Source organism: Protomyctophum bolini (assembly GCF_963924005.1).
Source record: "Protomyctophum bolini genome assembly, chromosome: 12".
Classification (NCBI taxonomy): domain Eukaryota; kingdom Metazoa; phylum Chordata; class Actinopteri; order Myctophiformes; family Myctophidae; genus Protomyctophum; species Protomyctophum bolini.
In genome coordinates, this window is record NC_137873.1 from 27345470 (window position 1) to 27370557 (window position 25088).

Below are 25088 nucleotides of genomic sequence, written 5' to 3' on the forward strand. Positions count from 1 at the left end.
CTGTCGTCGTTGCGCGCGGGATTCGGCCGTGGCTCCCGCTCAGCTTCTTGCCGTGAGAGCCCGGAGAGCTGGCCGATGCCAAAGTTCTGCCGCCCTTGCTGCCGCCCACCGGACTCACCGACGGGGAAGGAGGGGAGGGGGAGGAGGAAGAGGAGGAGGGGGAGTTTGGGGACAGCGATGAGGAGGTGGAGGGTGAGGAAGAGGAGGAGGTGTAGGAGGAGGAGGAGGAGTAGAAGTTGCACTGGGCGTTGTTGCGGGCGTTGGATAGAGTGCAGGTGGTGGTGGTGCTGGTGGGGAGGGTGAGGTGACGCTGGTGGCTGCCGTCGCTGCGGGGGCCGCCACGGGGGCGGGAGGAGGGGCTCGGCAGGGCCCGGGAGTCACCGTCGCCGCTAACGTGGGATGGAGACGAGCCGGGGCTAGATGAGGAGGAGGAGGAGGAGGGGAGGAGACGACTCAGACTGAGAGATGGAATCAGAGACTTGTGAGGAGGCGATGGCGAGCTGACAGGAGGAAGAGCAGATGGAGGAGGAGGGAGAGCCTGTTTGGAGTGGCAGGAGGAGGTAGCGGGAGGAGCAGAGGACAGACAGGAAGCAGGAGGCTGAGGAGGCGAGACGGCGTCTTTCCCAGACGAGACGCAGGAGGAGGAATTGGGAAGAGATGCAGAAGAGGGAGCAGGGGAGGAGGAGGGGTTTGGAGGGCAGAGAGGAGCAGACAGACTGGCGGAGGAGGACGACTGTTTTCCAGCACTATGGCACAAGGCTGGGATCTTAGAAGCAGGTAAAGCAAGGAAAGAATGGTTACTATCCCCACCTCTGCTGTTAGCCTGCGGAGAGAGACCGTGGACAGAACAGCCCAAATCAGCACATGGACTCAACATCCCAAAGGGGAAAAGGCAGGAGTTTCCAAACCTTTCCATGCCAAGGCCTCCCATATAAAAGAAAATAAAGTCTGCACACTGAAAAGGCTCCGATGTGTTTTTATTGCGTGGTCTACGTTTCGATCAATCAGATCTTCATCAGGACATACAGTAGGTAAAGTATGTCCTGATGTAGATGTGATCGAAACGTTGACAACGCAATATAAATACTCCAGGTGTCCCTGGTGGAACAAAATATTTCTGAGATGGGGGTCCACCGCCAAATAATCTTTGGGGTTCTTGACATGAAAACGTTTTGGGCACTGATATAGCAACATATGTTTTTCAGAAAACTGTTACATTTTTTTCCTCTTTTTTTTTAGCATCAGCCTCAGGTCTTAATGGGTTAAACATATAAGAGAGGTGGTGGAGAATGATCGTGTTCAACAACTACTGTAGTACTTACGGTTGGTAATTATTAAGTAGTACAGTAGTCTTTATATTTTCACATGCTTATTGAAAGAAGTGACTCGGGGTGAAGTGGACAGTAAAACAGCACAGTGACGGGAAAAGGAAAAGCACAAAAGGAAAGTAAAAGACTTTAGAATGAACACGCCCATCGCGACCAGTGCACACACTGAATGACAATAGACAGCAACAATTGCAGCAACACAGCACAGTGCATGAGCTGACAGACATTACAACTAGGGCTGGGACTTTAACTTTTTTACTCACTGGACGAATTTCAGGTGTACCAATCATACCGGTGCACCCAATGGGAGAAGAAGCAGATCAGACCGCTTTCCTCGGCTCAGTGGATGGGAAATTTATATAAAAAAATTTGATTCACTCGTATACCAAAATCTCGAATTAATTAGATTAGATTTTAATCGAGTCCCAGCCCTAATTACAACTAAACACTGTAAAGAAAACAGAAAGGTGCAATTCACTGAATAATGACATAAGAATGGACAGGCAGGACACTTCCTGGTATAATCTTCTCTTTGGTACAGAAAGTACCAACGCTCAATGTCACCATCATGTTCTGTTGAAACCAAACCTAACCTAACTAAAGTACACTGTGACCAGACAACCAGATATGAACAGAGATTTCTACGTGGTAAATCTGTGATAGGACGGATGTCTTCACTCCTCAGGGTAGAACTATACCTGTCTGAAAGGCCTCTGTGGCTCCTGCAGGCTCTGCTGCTCCTTCTCTGGCGAACCAGAGGAGGAGGGCGAGTGGCGCGACCTGGACCGCTGTCCGGACGAGGGGGCGCCGCCGACGGAGGTCTGGAACAGAGGCAGATACATGTTGGAAATGGGGAGGGATTATGTCATGTGGTGTGTTCACACGGGCAGATGCAAAGATACAGTCTACCATTCATTGTCAATTGAATATCCTGTGATCATCTTTGCAAATGCCTCATGTGAACGCAACAATACTGTAGATCAAGTAAAATGCTGCGTTTTGAAACGCACAACAAAGCAGGACTATTCTGTAGCATGCAAGATATGGTCACTATCGGGAGGAAACCTTGCATGTCTAAATCTATTGATTTTTAAGAAATGGAAAAAAATTACTTCTGTTCCAATGTAGTTATTTTCTCACTAGCTGTAATATTTTTCATTGGTTAAATATTCATAAAACCCATATACAGATGCATTTTAAACCTGGCGGCCCTATTATTATTATTATTATAGGGAAACACTTACAAATATTGCCAAAAATGTTTGCTACGTTTGTATGAAACTGTCATACAACGATAAAATTGAGCATATACAAGGTTTCTGCACGACAGCAACAGATTAGGAATACAAGAGAAAGAGGTGAATTGTTATTGTGACTACATAACAATTCATCTCCTAGCAACACCAACATTAGGCACACCGTGCATAAAAACAGACAGACGTTTTCAAAGCCATACATAATTTCTTTTCTACAAGGAAAATAATGAATGCAACATCAAAGTGACAGTTCTCCAATGAGAATGACATTTTGATACAGGTCCATCAGCCAAAGCACCTCCAAGCTATTCAATCTTAGTAGCATCTAGAAGAAAAATCTGTGCAGCAAACTAAATAATTTGTAATATTAAAGGTAACACATGATATTGACAGATTATCACAGATTCATTACATTTATTGAGATTCTACTGAAGTATTTATTTTGACATGAAATACATTTGTCACAATTTAGTGACAAATGCCTGAAAAACTACTATTATTATCATTACATTTCTATTCAGATTCCAAACATTTGTTAAGTGCCTATGCAATAAGAAGGGACTCACTGATTAAATACACAAATTAATAGAAAGAACAGGAAAATAAATTACAACAAAAACACAATCAAAAGCTGTAACGGCTCCAAACTCACAATTAATTTGTGCATCACCGCTAGTAGGAAGATATAATTCATTTTGGGGGGTAAAGGTCAATGAATTAAAGGTAGGATACATAGCAGCACAGACAGACAACATACTTGTTGCATTCAGTCAGTAGCAGCAGAGACCCAGCCACCAGCAAGGTTTAAGCAGTTAAGGGAAAAGGAACTTTAGAGCCATCAGACCTGTCTCTTGGCAGATGTAGCCACAGTCTCTTTGGCCTTCTTACTCTGTGGCGGCTTTGGGCCCTTCAAGATCTGAGAACCCGGTCTCTTGGAGGGACTTTTCGACCTTTCTCGCCTTACTCTGTCTGTGGGTTGACACCGGTCTTCTTTAGAAACTTTGGTAGGACTCGGAGAGAGAGGTGGGGAAGAGACGGCAATGTTGTCCACACTTATTTCCAGCTGTTTGATGGACTCTTCTAGACTAGTTATTGAGTTGTATGCACTCCTGCAGAGCTCTTCTGTCCGAGTTGGTGACTTTGGATGGCTGGTGTTGATAGAAGACATACCGTTATTAAATGTGTCACTTTTCCCTGACTCTGTCTGTTGTTTCATGCTGTTGATCTCAAATCTATTGGTTTCCTTTGACTCCTTTAACTTGTTCTCTGGTGCTAATTCTTCTTCTTCCTCGTAGACCACAACCTCAAGAGTTTTCTTCCCTGATTTTGATGTTCCAGTTCGAATGGCCTGGCTGATGGCCGCTAGTTTGTTTTTGGGAAACTTAAATTTGAACTTCTTCTTGGTTTCTGATTTACAAGGAGAGTCTGATTTACCCTTGTCTTTAGTATTGGGACATATACTACTATCAAATGTTTTTGGTTTTCTGTTCACCGTCACCTCAAACTTTGCTTCGCTTGTTTCATTCCAACTCTGCTGACTTTCTTCTTCGCCTTGTTCCTCTTCATACTCAATACTTGCTAATGGTAAAATCTTATCCAGCTCCTCCTCAGACTCAAAAATTGTGGAAAGACGCTTGTATGCAGACTGGATGTCCATGGGCTCATTGAAGATGATGATAATAGGTTTACTGTCATAATCATCATGGTGGTCAGTGTCTTGCTCCCCCTGCTTTACGTTCTGCACCTCTGGGCTGTTGTCCTGGTGCTCAACGTTGGACTGCACCTTTACTCGGTTCTTTGAGATCCGTAGAGTTGGGGGTGGGGGAGGGGGAGGACCCTCGTCATCAAACTCAGGACTCAAGCTACATCCTTCATCTGAATAACTCGATTGGTCTCTGGATGTCTGCCGTGGTGCCTCATGGTTCTGCTGTTGAGAATTCGGGCTATCGGTGAAACTTGCTGAAGTTGAGGCAACATGTTCCTTGTGGGTGGAACTAACAGCTATACACCCCTGACTCGGTTCTGTGTTATCTGACACCAACCCACCAGTTGGAACATTTTCTTTTTGTAAAGTTACTACTACTGTCAAATTTGACTTCTTCCCTGGCAGTGCCGTGTTTGGTGAAGACAACCGTTTATTCTCTACGTCCTCAAGTTTCTCATCAACATTTTGGCTGTATTCTTTTGTTTGTAAAGTTATAATTGTTGTTAGCATCACCTTCTTGTCTCGTTGTACTGAGTTCTGGCTCTGTATTTGCTTGACCACTTCCTCCTCAATCCTCTCATCCCGACTCACCGGACTGAGGTCATCAAAAGTTTCTTTTTGTAATGCTACCACTGGTGGTAACTCGACTTTCATTACGCTTGGCACCTGTTGGACAATTTCCTCCTCATTTTTGCTCTGCTCAGGACTCTGCATATTGTCTTCAAGATCCTTTTGTGTTTGTAAAGTCACAACTGACACCATGGTCTTCAGAGTTGGTACTGGGTTTGGGGAAGGGACCTTTTCGACACTCTCTTCATCTTCTTGGCAAGGACTCCTCGTGTCAAGAGTAGGATCATTTTCTGATGATGGTAACTCAACCACTTTCTCTGACACGGCTATGTTTTGTTCAGGAAATTGCTGAACTAAATGTTTCTCTTCCTCAATGTTCTGATCAGGACAACTGGCATGTTTCTCAGGTTGTGTATCCTGCTCCAGAGCAATGTTTTGGACAGGCAATATTTGCTGAATCAAATATTTCTCTTCCGCAATTGTCTGATCGGGAAAACTGGCATCTTTCTCAGCTTCTTCTGTATCCTGCTCCAGAGAAAAGTTTTGTTCAGGCAATTGCTGAACTAAATATTTCTCTTCTGCAATTGTCTGATCAGAACAACTGGCATCTTTCTCAGCTTCTTCTGTATCCTGCTCCAGAGAAAAGTTTTGTTCAGGCAATTGCTGAACTAAATATTTCTCTTCTGCAATTGTCTGATCAGAACAACTGGCATCTTTCTCAGCTTCTTCTGTATCTTGCCCCGGAGCAATGACAGGCAACTGAACCAAATGTTTCTCGTCCTCCATTTCCTTATCAGCACAACTGGCATCTTTCTCTGAATCTTGCTCCGGAGCAATGTTTTGGACAGGCAACTGAACCAAATGTTTCTCTTCTGCAATTGTCTGATCAGAACTGGCATCTTTCTCAGCTTCTTCTGTATCTTGCTCCAGAGCAATGTTTTGGACAGGCAACTGAACCAAATGTTTCTCGTCCTCTATTTTCTTATCAGGACAACTGGCATCTTTCTCAGCTTCTTCTGTATCTTGCTCCGGAGCAATGTTTTGGACAGGCAACTGAACCAAATGTTTCTCTTCCTTAATTTCCTGATCAGGACGACTGGCATCTTTCTCAGCTTTAGAATCTTGCAGTCCAGTTTCCACGGTCTGATTATCAGAGCAACCACCTTGGTCAGCCAACACTACGGGTTCCAGCTCAGAAGCTACCTGGTGGTCAGATGTTATTAGCTCATCAGGATGATGTTTTAGTTCAGGAGGATTTTGATTGGCCACCTGTAAGGGGAGCGGTGCCTTCTCTTCTTCTGGTGCTGGATTGTGGGCGGTCAGCGGTGCAGTGCCAGTGACATAATACATGACCTAAAAAGACCAGGGTAGGAAGGGAGAAACGAGAACGTCATCAGTACAGAATCCTGTTGCTTCTGTTCAAGTCTCAAGATCACAGAGATCTTGAAAGATCGAGTCTACGGTATACAGATTTGAGTCTACGGTAGATGTTTAACATCTACAGTGTACATGTTAAACAGAGGATTTGCTGTCACAATACTGTTTCTAGCTCCACGTAATTATTTTTAGCTGGGATAATCATTTAGACTAAAGTCATGAAAAATGTACCTGATTGAACAAATGATAACACCACCAATTGAGTAAAATTATTATAGCTTAGAACCCACATTTGACCTTCCCCATTGAGGTAAAGACAATTAAAGTACTTGGGGAATTTTGTCTCCTGTGGAATTAGCTTTTAGAAAAAAAACAAAAAAACTCCTAGAACCATGTTGATTGTAGGGAGGTAGAGGAGATAGGAGGATTGTTCAAAGACTGAGCTTAAATCAGAATTTGCTACTAAAAGTAACACTAAGACTAAGTTGCTAAAATACTGTTAGTCTTACTAGAATGACTAAAATTACTAGGTTAGGTTTCTGGTTTAGGTATATTCTAAGGGGGGCATAGTGGGGAACATTAGGTACGCTCCCATTTGTACTAGGAAAGAAACAGTGCATCTTACCCGTGGACTGACTGGTGGACCGTTGTTGGCATCTCTGCTGAACAACGGGTTGTCTTTCCAAAGCTGAATCTAATTAGTAGGACAGCATGTTAAAAGATGAACTGGGGTACGAATCACGACGGTTTCAATGAAGGTACTGTACAGCATGCTTTACTGTAGTTATCAAAAGAAGGACAGAGCAGCCAAGGTGGGTTAGATTACCGTGATCTTTTTATTATTCTCCCAACAGGCAGGCGACAGAGAAGTCCACAGGCACAATGGTGGAATGAAAAAACAGTACAGCCAGGAAATCAGCAGTTGAGAGTACAGGGATGAGAAACCGCATGGAATAGTGGAACATGTTCCTGGTTTAGCAGGAACCAGTGTTAACAGGAAGTGGAAGTGAAGGGTGGATTTCAACAGAAGAACCCACATCCATTCAGTTTTATCACTGGTTCAGAACCAGAACCATGCTGAACTTTTACTGAAGACGCAGAATGAGAAGCAAATGGTGGAGAAGATAGATGCCATTTACACCTAGTTTGGGAACCAGGGGAAACGGGGGGGAACCGGATCAAACATCGAGGAACCAGAATCGGTTCCATCACGTTTGGAACCGTTTCAGGATCCGGTTTTATCACGTCAGAGCTGGTATGTGGACTTCACGTCTGCTATACAGTACAATTACAGTACCGGTGGTTCTCAAGCCTTTACATTTCATGGACTCTAAGAGTGTACAAATGGAACCAAATGGACCCATTTGCTTCCATTTGTACACTCTCAGAGTTACAGACCTGTTACTGTACCCTCTACTGTAGGAATCGTTAAAGGGAACCATAATGGAATTGGACTGAATGGGCTTTTCGGAATTGGAATTGTTTCTGAAATTTTGGATTCGGAATCCCAAGTTTTCAATTCACTGCAGCGCTGACTTGTTATGTTAACCCGGGAATCCTTACTAGACATGAAAGATGCATAATTTATCATCTGCGTTAGAAAATTAAGATCCATAAATAGGACAAAAAGAAATGCAGCTTCTTTGAGAGATTAATATACATCTATAAGCAGTCCAAATCAAAAGGACCAAGCATCTCATAGTAACCAATGACAATAACATTCTCAGGCTGAACAGTGTGCATGTGTGAGTGATTGCACACTGTGTGTGTGTGTGTGTGTGTGTGTGTGTGTGTGTGTGTGTGTGTGTGTGTGTGTGTGTGTGTGTGTGTGTGTGTGTGTGTGTATGTGTGTGTGTGTGTGTGTGTGTGTGTGTGAGGGAGAAAAAGAGAGTGCGAACGAGTGGGAGACAGAGAGAGATTGACAGTGAGAGAGAGAGAGAAAGAGAGCAATTTATCCGAGTTAAGGTTATTTTTATTAGAGTTAGTATAAAAAAACACAAAACAGGTGAGTATAATCAAACCAGTAATTATGCCTATAATTACTAATTATCGGCATAATTTATTAAATGTTAGATGATAAGCTCATGCTGAATATTAGAATTGTGGTGATTTTTGTTAGTTTTATACTGTTAGTGATTTTGTTAATGATTTATGCTCAGTTTAAATTCAGCAGTGAAGGTTCAGCGCAGTTAACAGATTGTCTGTCTTTACCTTGGGGTCAATCTCTCGGCTCTGCGGGTCAGAGGCTGAGAGGTCGACCACACATCTGCTGCCTATTTCCCTCAAAGTGTACTGCTGAAACACCTGGTTGAGAAGGGGTCAAAGGGGCAAAGGTCACTGGGAGCGTGGCGGGGTCGAGGTTCTGTCCTTTGCTACAGTACGTTTTTTTCTGCGTTCACTTAGTTACTGAACATTTAACCTCTGAAGTTTGATTAAGAGTAAAGGTCTGATCACACCAAGCACTATAACTAGAACGGTAACTGTGTATTGTTCACCATTGTCTGTGGTGCAGACTCTACAATCCACTTACGTTAGAACCACTTTTAATGTCAAACAATGTCATTAGTTCATAGTTAAAGTTATAAAGCCTGGGAGGTGAACGGCACTTTAGCACTTACTGTAGTGTGTGATAAATGTTTCAGGGTTGCAGAATTCTGACATTCCTGCACGGAATGCAGTCATAATCTGATTTATACTCGTGTCCTGTGCTGGAAATAGATGATCTACAAGCCCACAACACGTCAAATTGCGACGTGCTGAAGGCTTGTATGGAGAACACATGTGGCATATTGTGGAAGCACTATGAATGGAAGCCTGATGTCTTACACAGACACTCTTAATAACCACCTTTCCTCCAACGTCCCAGCTGTGCTTCGTTATATCCACGTCCATTCACCCTAGAGCACTTCCATCCGACGGCAAAATCCCAAGAGTGAATTTAACACCAGAGAGGGTGTAAATGGACCTACATACTGTAGAAAGAACTGCCGGTCTAGCTCTCAGAGTTAAATTAAGAGATGGGATTAGCCTGGTATAGCTTCCACCGGGTTATTTATTTGATTAATTATCCGTTTTATCTGAAGGTCAGAGAAGTTAGTGTAGCTGTACGGTACGAATACACATACCTGCAGTTCCTTCATGAAATTGTCTTCCTCCTCTTCCTCCTCTTCTTCTTCTTCTTCCTCCTCTGTGTCGGACGATTCTGTTGCAGGGACAGAGGCGGGGCTGGGGGCTGGAGCCGGGGCTGGAGCCGGGGCTGGGGCCGGGACTGGAGCCGGGACTGGGGTCGGAGCTGTGGTTGGAGCTGAGAGTGAGTGGGGGTTCGGGGGCTTGGGTTTGACTTCTGGGGGCTGCCGTAGGGGTTTGGGCTGGGGAGTCACGACTGTCTCCTTCTCTTCCTCATCCTGGGGGCAAACAGACAAAAACAATAGTTTGAAAAACAAACTATGTTTTTCCACACACACACAAAACAATTAGCTTTTTGCCATGCGCTCAGTTGTAATAAATTTCAGTCAGAAACCGTTTATGAGAAACAGCTTATTGGTCAAGTATGTTAACAAGTATGGTACAAGGGACGCGACATGGTACTGTAGGTTGCTTAAACAACACAAGAATAATGTGGGCATATGACTAAAGAAGAAGATCTTATGGCAGTGGTTCAAAATATATCAACAGGAAGTGCAAAGATGATTAATTAACATTAATTAACGTTTCTTTTGTTGTTGATTTATTTTAGGAGGAAACAGAAATCCCATAACACCACAGGAATTTCATTAATCTAGTTTGTCTTATCCTGAAACAAATCTGGGACCTTGATCAAGCCCAGCCGGCTTGGTGAAGTACTGCAATATGCATAACGCACGCACGCACGCATGCACGCACGCACATACACACACACACACACACACACACACACACACACACCTGTGCACCAACAGGGTCTTTTCTGGTGAAGATGACCTCTCCTGACCTTCCTGTCGTGAGACCTGTGGAAGGGTAGAACCTAACAGAAGACAACAGCAGCCATAAATGCTGAAATTATTGTATTGTAAGTAGAACACTAGAAGCAATAAAACATATCAGTACAGTAAACAGTGGGGGGTGGTCTACTGTACATTTCTGGTGTTAAGCTTAGACGTTAATAGGACCAGTTACAATTTGCAACATTTACAAGGTGCTCTTTTATGGCAGTTTTGAAGGAGGGTAAGGAGTCAAACTAACTGGTAGGACATGTTGGTGGCATGGAAGCATATACAGCACCTGCGAGGTGGCGGAGGAGGCGGAGACTTCCCAGTCTTGTCAGGACTCTGACTCTGGCGCTCCCTCTCCACACTGGGCCGGCGGGGTTTCTCCACCGGCGGCCTGCCGGCCCGCTCGGTGCCTGCATGGGGGACCGAGCAGGAGGGCTCCACAGGGGCCTCCACAGGGGCCTCCACAGGGGCCACGGGAGGCTGAGACACTTCTACTGGGGCTGAAGGAGACAACACACCATCGCTGTTGTCTAACAGAAACTTCTTATCTCCATACTTTTTATACTACTATTTGGCTCTTTTTTTGTAATTTAACTCATTCAGGCCTGACGTCGAAATAAAATAAAAAAGTTTTCTAAATCATGACAATTTTCTGAAAGATTTGAGGCACATTTTAACGATTTTTCAAAAATAGCAGACCTACAACGAGCTTGTAGATCTGCTATTTTTCAATAGCTAAATTATAACATAATGTTTAAAAGACCAAAAGGGGTTCCCGCCCCAAAATGGGTTAATGACCTACTTAATCATACTACAGTGTCACACAAAAGTAGCAGATCCACAAGCTGTTTTGATGTAGATCTGCTACCTTTGTGAGTGAAGGTTGTTTTGTCTTTATTTAAACTCAGTAGCTGACCTTGGATGGAGGGTTTGGACTGGGGGGTGTCCACCTCATCAGGCAGCTTGGCATCCTCATCCTCCAGAGGGTCTGACGATGTCCACGACTCCAGGGGCTGCTGCTCTCTGCTCTCAGTGGGCTGCTGCTCTCTGCTCTCAGTGGGCTGGTGCTCTCTGCTCTCAGTGGGCTGCTGCCCTGGAACTAGGTGAGCATTTGGGCAGAAATAGCATAACATTAGGCAAAAATAGATGAGCATTCGGACACTAGACACTAGAGAGGACACTACTTCGGAAGCGGAAGTCTCCTCCGTCTGTGTTTCGAAGAATCCTTGAGGACGACACTTCAGAGTGAGCCACCGCATCTACAGTTCTCGGGGAAGGCAAGTCAGGGAGTCATGTGAACAACGCAGCACGTCGTAGGAAGGGAGCTTCCCCCCTCCAGGATATACACGAGAGACGTTGTGTGGCTGAAAGCATCATCAGGGACATTCACCACCCCAGCCAGATTCAAACCGGCTGCGCAAGGACTGAGCCTGCACTCTTATCTAGCCCCCAGCGGCCCAGCCCTCCTCATTTTTATACAGTACTCCCTACAACCAATCACAACAAATGTCATAGTATCAATCGATCAATCAATCAATCAAATTATAACTTACCTTGCGGACTTAGGTCCAAGGCGGGCTCTGGCTCTGTGTCAGTCCCGGAGGAGGAAGGAGGAGGAAGAAGAGGAGGAGGAGAAGGATTATCTCTAGCGACTGATATCTCCAAGTCTGGAATGGAGCTCATCAGGCTGGCCTGGGCTGCTTGGAGGATCTGCTCAAAGTCTGTGCTGGTGGTGAGGGGAGGCTGAGGAGAGGCTGTGGTTGGTTCAGGTTCACTGATGTTTGTGTCATTCTGGATGCTTTGGTTTGGTGTCACCTCACTCTGGTTCCCCTCTGGAGATTGTCTCTCTGTAGACTGTGGAAGAGAAACACACACACACACACACACACACACACACACACACACACACACACACACACACACACACACACACACACACACACACACACACACACACACACACACACACACACACACACACACACACACACACACACACACACACACACACACACACACACACACACACACACACACACACACACACACACACACACACAGCAGACAAACAAACAGACATCCTTAGTGGGGGAAATGTGTAACTAAATCATACAAACAAAGACAATTCAAATATCTCTCACAGTCAAAAACGCAGCGTTAATCTATCCTTCTGAAACTGCTTGACTTTCACATTGCAAAATACTCAATAGGAAATATTGAGTAGTTCTGCATGAATCAGTATCACTCCATTCTGTTCCATGGATGCAATACGTAAAAAATGTACAAATCACTTTAAAACACGGCAGATACCGCAAGGGGCAAAATCCGTACAAGTCCATGCATTTGCACAACAACTTCCTTGTTTTGCAGTTGCGGGGACTACTTTCTTGCATTTACACTGTTTTAATTGGGGTATGTCTATGATTTTCATGTTTCATTGTTGGCAACCCTTTTAGAAAAGCAATATGCCACGCGAGGCCGTGGTTCACCGTGACTTTACAGAAGCTAACCTAAAAACATACAGTACATACTGTAGCTGTTATCCAACAACAGCCTCTTGTGTTTTAATGCTTTAGTTTATGAGTGTGTACGAGTGGAACCAGATGGACCCTTACGGGTCTCTTTAGTTCCCTTTGTGCACTCTCAGAGTAAAATCAACATTCTACTGCACAGTGACGCTAACACAGTGAACATCACACTAACCTCAGTGTCTGTCACTGTGTGCTTGTTGATGCTGGGCTCTTCTACGGACAGTGTCAGTGTTGTCTGGCTGTCTGCTGGTTCCGTGCTGTAGCAGTCTGCAGAGGGCTTCCTCTTCTGCAGTGCAGGGCTGTTCTCTCTGCTACGTGGGCTCACCTTTGCACAGCCAAAACACCACTGGTGAAATATTTCCCCACAAATGAATGCTTATTGATGGGAAAAATAATAATGTTCATATACAAGGCAATGTGGGACCACTGACCAGTAGTCTAAACCAGTGGTTCCCAAACGTTTTAGCTCGAGAATCAAAAGAGAAGATGTGATTGTCTCCACGGGACCCAAACTAGTGAAAATAGCAAATCTACAAGCTCGTAGATCAAATCAAGAGTAGATCTGCTGACTTCTTCGATTTTTCTTTGATTTCTTCATGAAATTACTGGTGAAATCATATATATCACAACCCAGTGGTTGTTGGATCATTAATACCTTGGCCACGGTGGGGGAGTCTCGCCCCCGGGTGGGGGTCAGCGGTGGGCTCGAGTGGTGGTTGCATGACTGAACGACGGCCGCTGCGGTTCGCACCTGGTGAGGCGTGACGGGAGAGGCCGGGCCGGCCAACCGGCCTTCAGCCTGCGTCCCGGAGGAGGAGGGCACGGGCGGCCTGACCGAGGATCGAGGTTGGGGCTTGGGGGAGTTTTGAGGAGTCGGGCTCCTGATAAGACCCTGTTCTGGTTCCCCTGGGACGGGTCTGGCGGTGGTGGACTCAGGGAGGTGGGGGTGACTCTCTGTCACATGCCTGAAGGAGGGGTTGAAAAGTGGAGAACATAGATTGTAAGGGTGATTAATGCACAACCAAGTCTAACGCAAGGACAGCGTCAGCAACGCTAAACCAGTTTAGTGAAGTGTGTGTTTACCTGCGGAGGCCACTGAGGGCCTCTGTGAGGGCCTTAACTCTCTTCAACATGCTGTCCATCCTGTGAGGCTCCTCCTTCAGGAAACGCACCGCCTCCACCTCCACCCGCAACACCGAACGCATCTTGAGCTGCAACTCTGGAAACTCACCTGGAGATGAGGAGGAGGGAGGGACGGCGAGAAGTTAGCAGTGTTCATTTTGAAGGCAGATTTTGATGTCTTTTGAATAAAATTCCATTTAGTTTTAGTCATATTTTTGTCATCTGAAATGCTTTAAGTTTTACTCTAGTTTTAGTTGACTATTAAATATCATATCATCATCAGATTTTAGTCAACTAAATCTAGAGTTGTCTAAAATGCATTTTGACGGGCCATGATGGTGTCGTAATGCCTGATTTGTAGACCGCAAGCTACCGAAAATACCTGATCTACAACGTGTTGTGAGCTTGTAGATGGACTACTTACGTTGTGCAACACACACAAGTTGCACAACCAAGCATAGAATGAATTTTCTTAGTTCTACTGGATCTCTTCTCCACTAGTCCCTCTATAATATTAGTCTAGTTTATATTTGTAGACAAAATTGTCAATATAATTTAGTCATAGTAAATTCGTCATTCGTCAGTGAGAAAAAAGGTTCTAATAGTTTTAGTTGACGGCATTAACATTGGATGGAAGGATTGGGGGTGTGGGTTTGGACAAGGCAGGGTGAAGGCGGGACGGATCGATGTAGGAAAAGACAAGAATGAGGGCATTACATTTTGCTTACGGATTTTATTAACATATTTTAAACTGAATTGTAAATATATATAGTTGACTGCATTTAATCCATCAAGGGATGGATTCAATGCAGTCAACTCTATTTTACAATTCAGTTATACTGAATGTACAGTAGTATGTACATGTGAATTTGAAGAATAGAGAAGAGCCCATTTCAGCAGAGTATAAAGAGATAATAGAGTAAACTAGAACTGCACTCTGCCGAGTGCATACTTCCAGTGCGCAAGCAGAGCGTGCAAGTACTTTCGACTGCTGTAAACTGTCAAATCTTAGTATCTCTGTGAAGGAACGTTTGAAATGTATAATTATTAGGTGTAACTATTTGCTACCTACCTACTTTATGCATATAAACACCTATTATTATTAAGTATGGTTCAAGTTTCTATCTATATAAGAAATACAGTTTTATCGATATTCTGGATCCCTTTTTAGTTTTTTAAAGAAAAATAAATCATGTGATGAAAAAAAGGTATATAAACTGAATTTAACTGAATTAAAATATGTTATACAGTATAATTATTCTGTAAATGTGGAATCTCAATATCTCTGTGAAGGAACGTTTGAAATGTCTAATTATTAGGTGTAACTATTTGCTACCTATCTACTTTATGCATGTAAACACCTAGTATTATTAAGTATGGTTCATTGAGAGCTAGTCATACATATACACACACCACGTACTCTGGTCCCAGCAGATCAGGCACAATTTGCTATTTTATTTTTACTGATTATGTATATAGTATACGTATGACTAGCTCTAAATGATGTCATAAGACATACGTATACATATACTATATAGAGTATGTAGTTGTAATTTGATTAGCAGTATACTGTGGTTACTTTGTGCCAAAACGTGACAGCTGTCAACCATTTGATGGGTATGCAAGAAAAACAGCAAATCTGTGCCTGGTTTGCTGGGACCAGATTACACAAATGACCATTTTTCTTATGTCATCATTGAGAGCTAGTCATACATATACTGTACACACCACGTACTCTGGTCCCAGCAGATCAGGCACAATTTGCTATTTTATTTTTACTGATTATGTGTATAGTATACATATGACTAGCTCTAAATGATGACGTAAGACATATGGTCATTTGTGTAGTCTGGTCCCAGCAAACCAGGCACAGATTTGCTGTTTTTTTGCATACCCATCAAATGGTTGACGGCTGTCACGTTGAAGAGACCGGGCGAAATTATTACTTGCGCGCTCTGCTTGCGCAAGTAATAAAAAGTAAATGATGCAAACACAGAAAATCACAAAGCAAAAGCAAGACAAACTGACTTTTGAGTGAAGCCAGGGCCTCCCCGACTCTCCTGAGATTGACTGCTCCCTCCTCCACATCCCTCAAGGTGACTGACGGCCTAGACTCTTGTTTCAAATGCTCCACGTAGCCCTCCAACTCACTGGCGGGGGGGGGGGGGAGAGAGAGAGGGGGGGGGGGACAAATACAGACAGAGAATGGTTAAATAAAGGTTAAATAAATTGCATCCCTATTCTGCATTCAGCATGTCTTAATGGGCCTGAGCTTGTAGGATCAGTTATTTTTGGCAGACAGATTATATTTAACTAAAAAATCCTCCCCTGGTCAACAATGCATATAGGATTGAAGTGGTTAAGCAAGTGTGACTAGAGTTTGAATGATATTTAATAAACTGTAATACCCATTTATTAACATAAGATGGCAGCAGGTATTTTAGGTGAACTGTTTAGGTGAAAAATGGCAAGGAAGGAAAACTTGCAACACATGCTTTTATGTTGATGTTGATTGCTTCCAGGGATTTCCTAATTATCCAAGCTTTCAGTTTTAGGAAACTCCATTGCATTTTTGCTTACTGCATCAGTCTGAACTCTGAAAACATTATTGTCTACAAACATGGAATGTAAACTTTTCTGACACCTTTTCAGCAGAGAGCAGCAAAATGAATATAAGCTAGGTAGGTACTGTAGGTATGTGAGTGATACCTGAGGCTTACTGCATGTCATATCCCAGTGTTCTCCAAAGAGTTTGGCTCAGAACCTAAATGTGGATCACGGGCAGATTAAAATGGGTCTCCATACTTTTTAAGAAATCATCACATGACATGGTCAGTAAACGCACTGGAAACGTAGATGACCTAGTCTGTGATTGGCTCCTGCTAGTCATGATTGGCTGCCCCTAAGCCAATGGGATACTCTGAAACGCCGCCTAAGCAAGCCAATGGGAGTCTGAACCACTCGTGTAGCCAATCGCATTGTAGCGACCTAGTCATGATTGGCTGCCTGTATTAGCGACCGCAGCATCTGACAAGTCAGCGGCTAATGTTATGAGCTAACTGGACACAGTGGACAGCAGGAAAGCCATAACAAAACACAGTGATTGAACTGACAACAGAACATCAGAAACGAATGAAAACCACGGCCACAAGGTTGTGACAGCTCGATGGAGCTCGATAACCGATACCCGAAAACATCCGATAACAAGCTCATTGAGTACCCGTCATCAATAAGCTTTGGGCTTATCAAGCCTGTTATCGAGCATAGCGGCCCATGACGTCATGTTTAAACAATCAAGACAAGAGGCGATCAAGAAATAAATGTAATCACCCATGCCGACACAAACATGTCGGTCTAAACATGTATTTGATACCTGCCAACCAGCGCTGCCCGGGTAAACAAAATTAAGCGTTTAAAGTGACTGTACACATTTTATTGGTCAATTGCCTTCCGTAACTTAGAAAAGTACTGAAAATTGAAGGCTTTAGTAAAATATACTGGTTCTGTTCGGTATTATATTGTCTCCCGTCTTTCCACAAAATAATAGAAAATGCTCAATAGTGGGCTCGATAAGAACCCGGCTCAATAAGCCTGATTGATAAGGTGCTCGTTATCAATAAAAAATGCACGAGCTCCATCCCTATATATAACGCCATTTAGGTGGATTTCATGCTTGTGTTAATGTGTTGTGATAATAATATAGCAGCAGCAGCCTACTATACTATACTATTCCAGTCAACTGTCTTCCTTCCGCCACAGATATAAAAGCAGCTGGTATGACTACATGACATGCATTTCATCATTTCTTGTTTTATGTACTGTAGCTCACCTTAAAAAGTGTCAGGCTGAACTGTAGCTTTGGTCATAGTAGAATAGGGCAAATGTTGGTTGATCAGTCTATTCAGTTAACTATAACTTAACTTTGGTGAGGAAAATAACCTAATTTGAAAGTGTGAGTTTCCTAAACATGTCGTTTGAAAGGTGCTGTTCCTTCTAGTCCTGAGGTAAGATGACAGTGCCATTTGATCTGGTGCAAAAACTAAAACACATGTTTTATTATGGTGAATTGTCACTGTGTCCATGACTGTAGTAGGCTCTGTGGTTAGTGAGGCCAAAACATCATAAAAACAAGTAAGTTGAAGAACCAGATCAGGGCTCATGCTATCCCTTCCAAGAATACTCAAGAGTATTGTGAGGTGCTGCGTTGACATACCACCAGGAAAACCAGTTTGACTATGTCTGTGTTTGAGTCTGAGAATTTTGTGTCTCTGTCTGTGTGCGCCTACTGCCTATGTGTTCAGAGTACGACCTTGGACACACACCTCAGGAGAAATGTGTGGGCTTTAAGCCTACAGTATGCTTTGATCGTACACTCACTCTATTGTTGATAGTGTGTGTTTAGTATGCAGATTAGCGTTACTGAATACCATTTGAATACTTTAAAAATGTATATTTGTTTTCATTAGTTCCAGTATTAAGTTTGACTTTCAGTATGTCAGGGGCAACATGTAAGAATAGGTATGGTATAATACAGTAGCAGTAACTCAGCCGTGTAAGCGACCGAGGACATCTAGAATCTAGAATTCAGAATCTCAGAAACACATTGCTATCTAAAACATATATATTGACAAGAAGGGGATGGAGGAGAAAATGAGGGACAGAAGGTCAAACTGAGGGGCATGGCCTGCTTGGTGTCGCACCTAGTTTTAGTTTTAGTAACTGAGGTCGATTCTACAAATGCCTTCCAAAGGCAAACACTTTCAAGATTTTTCAAGAATTATCAAAAATAACAGATGTACAAGCTCACCGCTAAAATGTAATATGATAACGGTGCTTTCCCGGTTTTAATAAATAAACACAAAATGCATGTGCCTTGCCTGTTTAGTAGCCTATACCTTAGTGAAGCCAAAGGCTAATTTCCCATGTACTGTATGGTTGATAAATTTCTCTTCTATTCAAAATCAAACCTGACCTACTGCAGTGAGGAAATGTACTCAAAATGACTAATGGCCACAAATATTTCAGTCCGCAAATCAACTTTTCTTTTCTTTAACAGTTATTAAGACAGCAGCATGAGAAAGGTAACATCCAGGAAAAACAGAGGGACTGTGTTGAATCCCAAACCCCCACAGAGACAACCAGCAAGCAGCCACATGTCTTCTCTCTCACATGTCTCACACACACACACACACACACACACACACACACACACACACACACACACACACACACACACAGTTTGCATATGGGAAGGCAAGCGTGGGAAAGAATGGAAAACAAAACAAAACAAAAAGTCGTCAACCAGAACATCTACACCGCGGCTCCCAAGCTGTGGGTCGGGGGCCACTGGGGGACCACACTGATCCATGCTATAAAGTGTTTCCTCAGGAAATACTGTATACTTAAACAGGCCTTTACTGTTCATTCCATATCAAACTAGCACGCTGCACCACGTTAATGCTACAATCTACAAGTTTAACTCAGCATCCATATTCTGAGGGGAACATTAGCAACAACAACAAAAACTAGCGGCGAGAGGCGCTTTGTAGATGTATTTATTTGTATTATATTTATTTTTATAGTTTGGGTCCTGGGCAAAATGTCTAATCTCTCTTTTGGGTCTCGACCTGAAAAGTTTGGGAAGCACTTTGTCTAGAGGGTTTAAGTGGTTAAATGGCATCATATCCAATGATGAGGAATACATTAGATCAAGGTGACAAGTCAAGACTAAGTGAGCTTCATAAGAGCTGATACCATGTTGTTATAATACACGATGCAATGTCTCTTGGCCAAAGTCCATCATTTACATGTAATTATGGTAAGATATCTCCCCACCGGGGAATTTCCAATATTCCAAATGTGGTTTAACACGGTTAATCTTATGTTGTTTATGGTTGCATGGGAAAGGGAAGCTCTGTGCCTGGAACTACTCTGGATAATAATTGGTCGAAGATGGATGGATGGATGGATGATGTTGAATGTGACTATAAACATTCCAGTCAGTATGCACTAAGTAAATGCTCTTAATTGTGATTATAGTACGGGTGCTTTGGTGCATTTCTTATTAGAACACAGATATATGACTTTCAAGTGTTGTAACATTTTATGGACGGAACATCCCCCTCAAAAAAGGAGGATATTTATTCGCAGGTTGCGACCCATTAAAAGGGATTCCGTGGCCCAAATTGGGTCATGGTGACCCTATGTTTATGTTGTAAACCCTGCGGTACATTCCGGTTAACTCCCCCACCGTCCCTTCCTTCCACAGGGCTGTCTGTCTACATCAGTGGTTCCCAAACATTTTAGACCGTGACCCAAAAGAGAAGTTTGCTGTCTCTCCGGGACCCAAACTAGGGAAAATAGCAGATCAGCTATATTTTCACTACTACTTAAACATTCGGTCGCGAGACATGGCCAAAGCATTTCCAGGGGTCCCCCAGGCAAAACCGTTGAGAACCCCTGCTCTACTGTACATGATCCTCTCCACACAGGAGAACCCCTGCTCTACTGTACATGATCCTCTCCACACAGGAGAACCCCTGCTCTACTGTACATGATCCTCTCCACACAGGAGAACCCCTGCTCTACTCTACATGATCCTCTCCACACAGGAGAACCCCTGCTCTACTGTACATGATCCTCTCCACACAGGAGAACCCCTGCTCTACTCTACATGATCCTCTCCACACAGGAGAACCCCTGCTCTACTGTACATGATCCTCTCCACACAGGAGAACCCCTGCTCTACTGTACATGATCCTCTCCACACAGGAGAACCCCTGCTCTACTGTACATGATCCTCTCCACACAGGAGAACCCCTGCTCTACTGTACATGATCCTCTCCACACAGGAGAACCCCTGCTCTACTGTACATGATCCTCTCCACACAGGAGAACCCCTGCTCTACTGTACATGATCCTCTCCACACAGGAGAACCCCTGCTCTACTGTACATGATCCTCTCCACACAGGAGAACCCCTGCTCTACTGTACATGATCCTCTCCACACAGGAGAACCCCTGCTCTACATGATCCTCTCCACACAGGTGAAGCCCATTAGGATCCACTTACATGATCTTACTGTACATGCTGACAAGACATGTGCTGGCAGGCCGCCAGGCTCATGCTAAGCCTTGCGGTGTAAAGTACTGTACTGTATACTGTGGAGGCGATACTGTAAGTACACCACACAATACCATACTGTATATATGCCAGTGTTTGTCAACCATTTGAATTTCAAGGACCCCCAGTTTTATATGCATTTACAACACGGACCCTCGTCTTTTTTTGGGGGGGGGGGGGGGGGGGTGGACCCCAATCTACGCCGTAAAATGCTCCGTGTTCATTTGAAGGAGTAGTTCAGCCCGAAAATGTTCTTATTTTCTATCAATTACACATACCAAACACACCCCATGAAGCCTCCTCAATTCATTGGCTCAGGAATGCACACACAAAAAATCTCCATGAATTCAAGGCTTCACAGGGTGTTTAATTGAACGAAAATAAGTACTTTTTTTGGGTGCGCAGAGAATGTACAATAATGTGTACACTCTCTGACACGTAAAGGTCCACTTGGACCCCTGGAGGTCCCCTGGACCCTGTGTTGAGAACCAGTGCCAAACCAATGCTGCATAGTGAGTGAGAGCTAATTGAAATCCACTCAACTTCATTGGTTCATTATAAAAAAAGGAAATTGCATTAGTTGGTTGACTAACAGTTAATATGATTATTTCAGTGGAAACAGACATGCCAAGCTGGGTTTCTGTTTAGGAGAGGGGGTCTTGGAGGTGTAGGGGTCTCTTGGAGCACGGCAAATTCACTTCATTGAAGTATTTCAGCCTTATTATGCATTAGATAGCTGTTAATGTTGAGACAGGCTAGAGCAGGGGTTCTCAACCTGGGGGTCGCGACCCCTCAGCGGGTCGCCAAATTATTTTGGGGGCTCTCCATATTATTATTATTTTTTAAAGAAAGAAAACGTTTTCTTTTGCAACTGAATGGCTGGAAAATGGGAATTAAGAGTTTATATAGTACACATAGTAGATGCATAAACCTTCCTTAATGATTATATCTGGTTTCAGTATTTATTTAGGTTATGATGTATTTTCTCTATTGTAGCGGTCAATTTGCATTGGGGGTGGGGAGAGGGGGGGCGGGGGTCGTGAGACATGGCCAAAGCATTTCCGGGGGTTCCCAGACAAAAATGTTGAGAACCCCTGGGCTAGAGAAACAGAAGGAGATTCAAATCCACTACGGTCTCAAGGTTTTGTGACACATGTGTGGTGCTGGTGCTAACTCATTAGCCATCATTCAGGAATGACCCCTAACTGACCAGCTCAGCGAGTCATACCAAGCCCATCAGTTCATGTTAGTGGATAATTATCTATGTCTTTGTATATACAGGGTTTTATTTTTAACAATTTCATGACCCCAGTTTGACTTTCATTAGCCCCCGTTTCAAATGATTCTGTCCTAGGGACAGAATCATTCCTTTTAAATTAAATTAATTTGATTGAATTAATTGGTCAAAATGTCATATTGGTAAAATGTCACAGAGGTGAAATTGAAACGTATTACGACAGGAGAGAAATCATGCACAATCAAAAAAGTCTGTGGCGCTATATTAATAATATTTAGTGTGGTTGCTGTAGGCAGCACTATTGTTCTAGGTCCCAGAACCTTTATGCCAGCTAAAGTAAACCTGTTTTTTGTTAACCTTTTTTGTTTATTAAGTTCAACGGATGTTTTTTGTAACCTTTTTTGTAACCCCAAAAGTCCATTTTCTGTCCCAATTCAGGATGTACAAGACAATGGCAAGACAGAATTCATCAAGAACAGAACTTTCTAGTATAAACCCATGAATTACAAGTGTGCAAATGGCTTCACACATGAAGAAGAATGAATACATGAAGAATTCAAGACAGAATTCATTTCCCAGCGGATTCCTCGCAGCTCACGTCTGTGCAACCACCCTTGCAATTTCCTAAAATTGCACCCTTCTAGTATAATAAGTATGAATTATTATTATCATTATTAGTTTTGTGTGTGCGCGCTTGGATGTTGAAACCCAATAGCCAGAATAGCCACTCATAAATCTAAGTGTATTTAATTGTACTCATTGAAAACCACTGGAACGTGCCTACTTTTCAAAAAGCATCCACGTAGTCTACTGATGTATGAATAACGGTGTGATTATTCCTGACAACCCGAGTACATATTATACTACAGCTGCTATAGATTAGGAAACATCTACTCTCAACTGCAAGTGCTGCAACTGCCAGTGGATACCCATTTGCAAGCTCCAACGCAGTCGGACAAAATAATTAATTAATTATAACAAGCACATCATGTATGTACGAGCCGACTCGTAGAGCAGCCTGCAAATTCAATGTATGTACACTAAATGATTTAATTAAATTGTTAAACAAGACTGATGATGATGATTTAATGATCACAACTTCCTACTGTAGTGCTGGATAAATGCCAGACTTCCTTCGCAAGGAGTCCACCCCCTAGTCAACATGGAACGGCCTAGCGTGATCTCTCCTCAAACCCCAATCACTTGAAATCACGTCGGCCTCCCGTTGCCCTCCGTCTAACGACTCTAATTATATATCATCATATTAACTGTATGCTGTAAGACGCTGCCTCGCTAGTTTAACCTCATTACCGGTCAAACCATTTACCGCTTGGGATGAACTGTGAAGTGTGCGAGTGCTGAAAAGGCTAAATCGTTATTTTGATTATATATTGATTTCCTTAAGTAATTCTCTCTTTTGTGTGTTTTATTTCCTTATTCCTTAAAATTGTATACCCAACTTATTAATTTTATACGTATATATATATATATTGTTGTTTGTTAGTCCGGCCTCGTGGGGAAGATGGTGGGTGGATGGGGAGGGTTGGGGAGGGGTGGAAGAGATTTGTGGGAGAAAATATAAAAACAAGGGGTTTTACCATCACTGTGAAATTGCATACAATGTCCCTGCTTACCCTTTGAATAAAATGTGTTTTAAAAAAGGCCCATGTTGTACTGTATGTACTGTACTACGATGTCATTGTAGTATCTCGTATCTGCACTACACCAAATGTAAACAAAAAGAATCCCTACCACCTAAAGTCCAAATCAGAATGTTTATAAACATATCAACTTTCTGTTTTCCTGCTTTGATGTCTAAACACATACATGGGCTATTTTAAGTGTAAAATGGGCATAGGTAATCGATGCAAATTTCCATCCTTGAAGAAGACACTACTGTCAGCCGTCAATGACTGAAACGTCCTTGTACAGAGTATACAGTATGCGTCATACATAGCGTTGTGTACCTGAGCTGTGAGAGTACTCTCTCCTGCAGGTTGAGGTAGTGGAGTCTCTCCTGGTCCATCTGTACTCTGTGTCTGTATGCGGTCTGCTCACAGTGAGCCAGCCTCTCACACATCAGCGCTGCCAGCTCCCGTCCTGCCATCTGAAACATGGAGCTCATACTCTCCTGGTACTCCACCTGGGAGAACACAATTTAGCATTAGTTTCAACCCATTAAGACCTGAGGCCGATTCTGCAAATGCCATCTAAAATCTTACACTTTCAAGATATAAAAAACCAAGTGACATAGGCTTGTAAATCTACTGTTTTTGAATAGCCAACACTATCAATCTAAAATGACACAGATTCTTCCCAGTTTGAATGGGTTAAGAGCATTCAATAACCTCAGTTAACTTTTTCTTTATCCCTTCTCTCCCACTCTCTCTCTCTCTCTAACATAATTTTTATTGAAGGATTGTCACAAAAGATAAATATCAGTAGTAGATAAATATCAGTAGTAAAAAACTCCCTCTCTCTCTTTCTTTCCTTCTTTCCCTTTTCTTTCTTTCTTTCTTTCTCTTTTCCCAACTCAATAACCCTGCTCTGTGACTACTAGCACAGCATTGTATTTCATCATTGCATTCATCCTTACATCATAACATTGCTCTATAGTACAGATGTATACCTGTAGGTTTCTGAGCTGGCAGACTTGCAGTCTGAGCTCAGACACGCTGCTCCTGGCCACGGTTAGCCTCTGATGCAGCCCCGCGGCAGGGGCGGGGCCCGCAGCGATGGCCAGCGGAGCGGGACTGTAGCCGTCGACTAGACGACCCGCCGTGGATCTGGACCCTGGAAATTATAGAGCATTTGTGACTGAGTTCTTGAACAACACAAGTTAACCCATTTTGGCCTGACCTCGACATTT

The 25088-nt window shown here is 43.3% G+C and overlaps 1 protein-coding gene across 1 annotated transcript in view; it reads right to left on the bottom strand.

The window, feature by feature from the left end:
- Window positions 1-260: 260 nt before the first annotated feature.
- Window positions 261-25088, bottom strand: part of LOC308325605 (uncharacterized protein) — an 80077-nt gene continuing 55249 nt past the window's right edge. The window contains exons 11-26 of the mRNA XM_080778145.1: window positions 24849-25012; window positions 24187-24362; window positions 15889-16010; window positions 13822-13969; window positions 13394-13703; window positions 12911-13084; window positions 11761-12061; window positions 11124-11306; window positions 10497-10707; window positions 10161-10239; window positions 9362-9640; window positions 8448-8540; window positions 6862-6930; window positions 3429-6212; window positions 2027-2149; window positions 261-416 (exon numbers count right to left, since the gene is read on the bottom strand). Coding sequence (XP_080634271.1) covers window positions 390-416; window positions 2027-2149; window positions 3429-6212; window positions 6862-6930; window positions 8448-8540; window positions 9362-9640; window positions 10161-10239; window positions 10497-10707; window positions 11124-11306; window positions 11761-12061; window positions 12911-13084; window positions 13394-13703; window positions 13822-13969; window positions 15889-16010; window positions 24187-24362; window positions 24849-25012 — 5243 coding nt within the window. The 3' untranslated portion in view covers window positions 261-389. The remainder of the gene's footprint in view (window positions 417-2026; window positions 2150-3428; window positions 6213-6861; window positions 6931-8447; window positions 8541-9361; window positions 9641-10160; window positions 10240-10496; window positions 10708-11123; window positions 11307-11760; window positions 12062-12910; window positions 13085-13393; window positions 13704-13821; window positions 13970-15888; window positions 16011-24186; window positions 24363-24848; window positions 25013-25088) is intronic.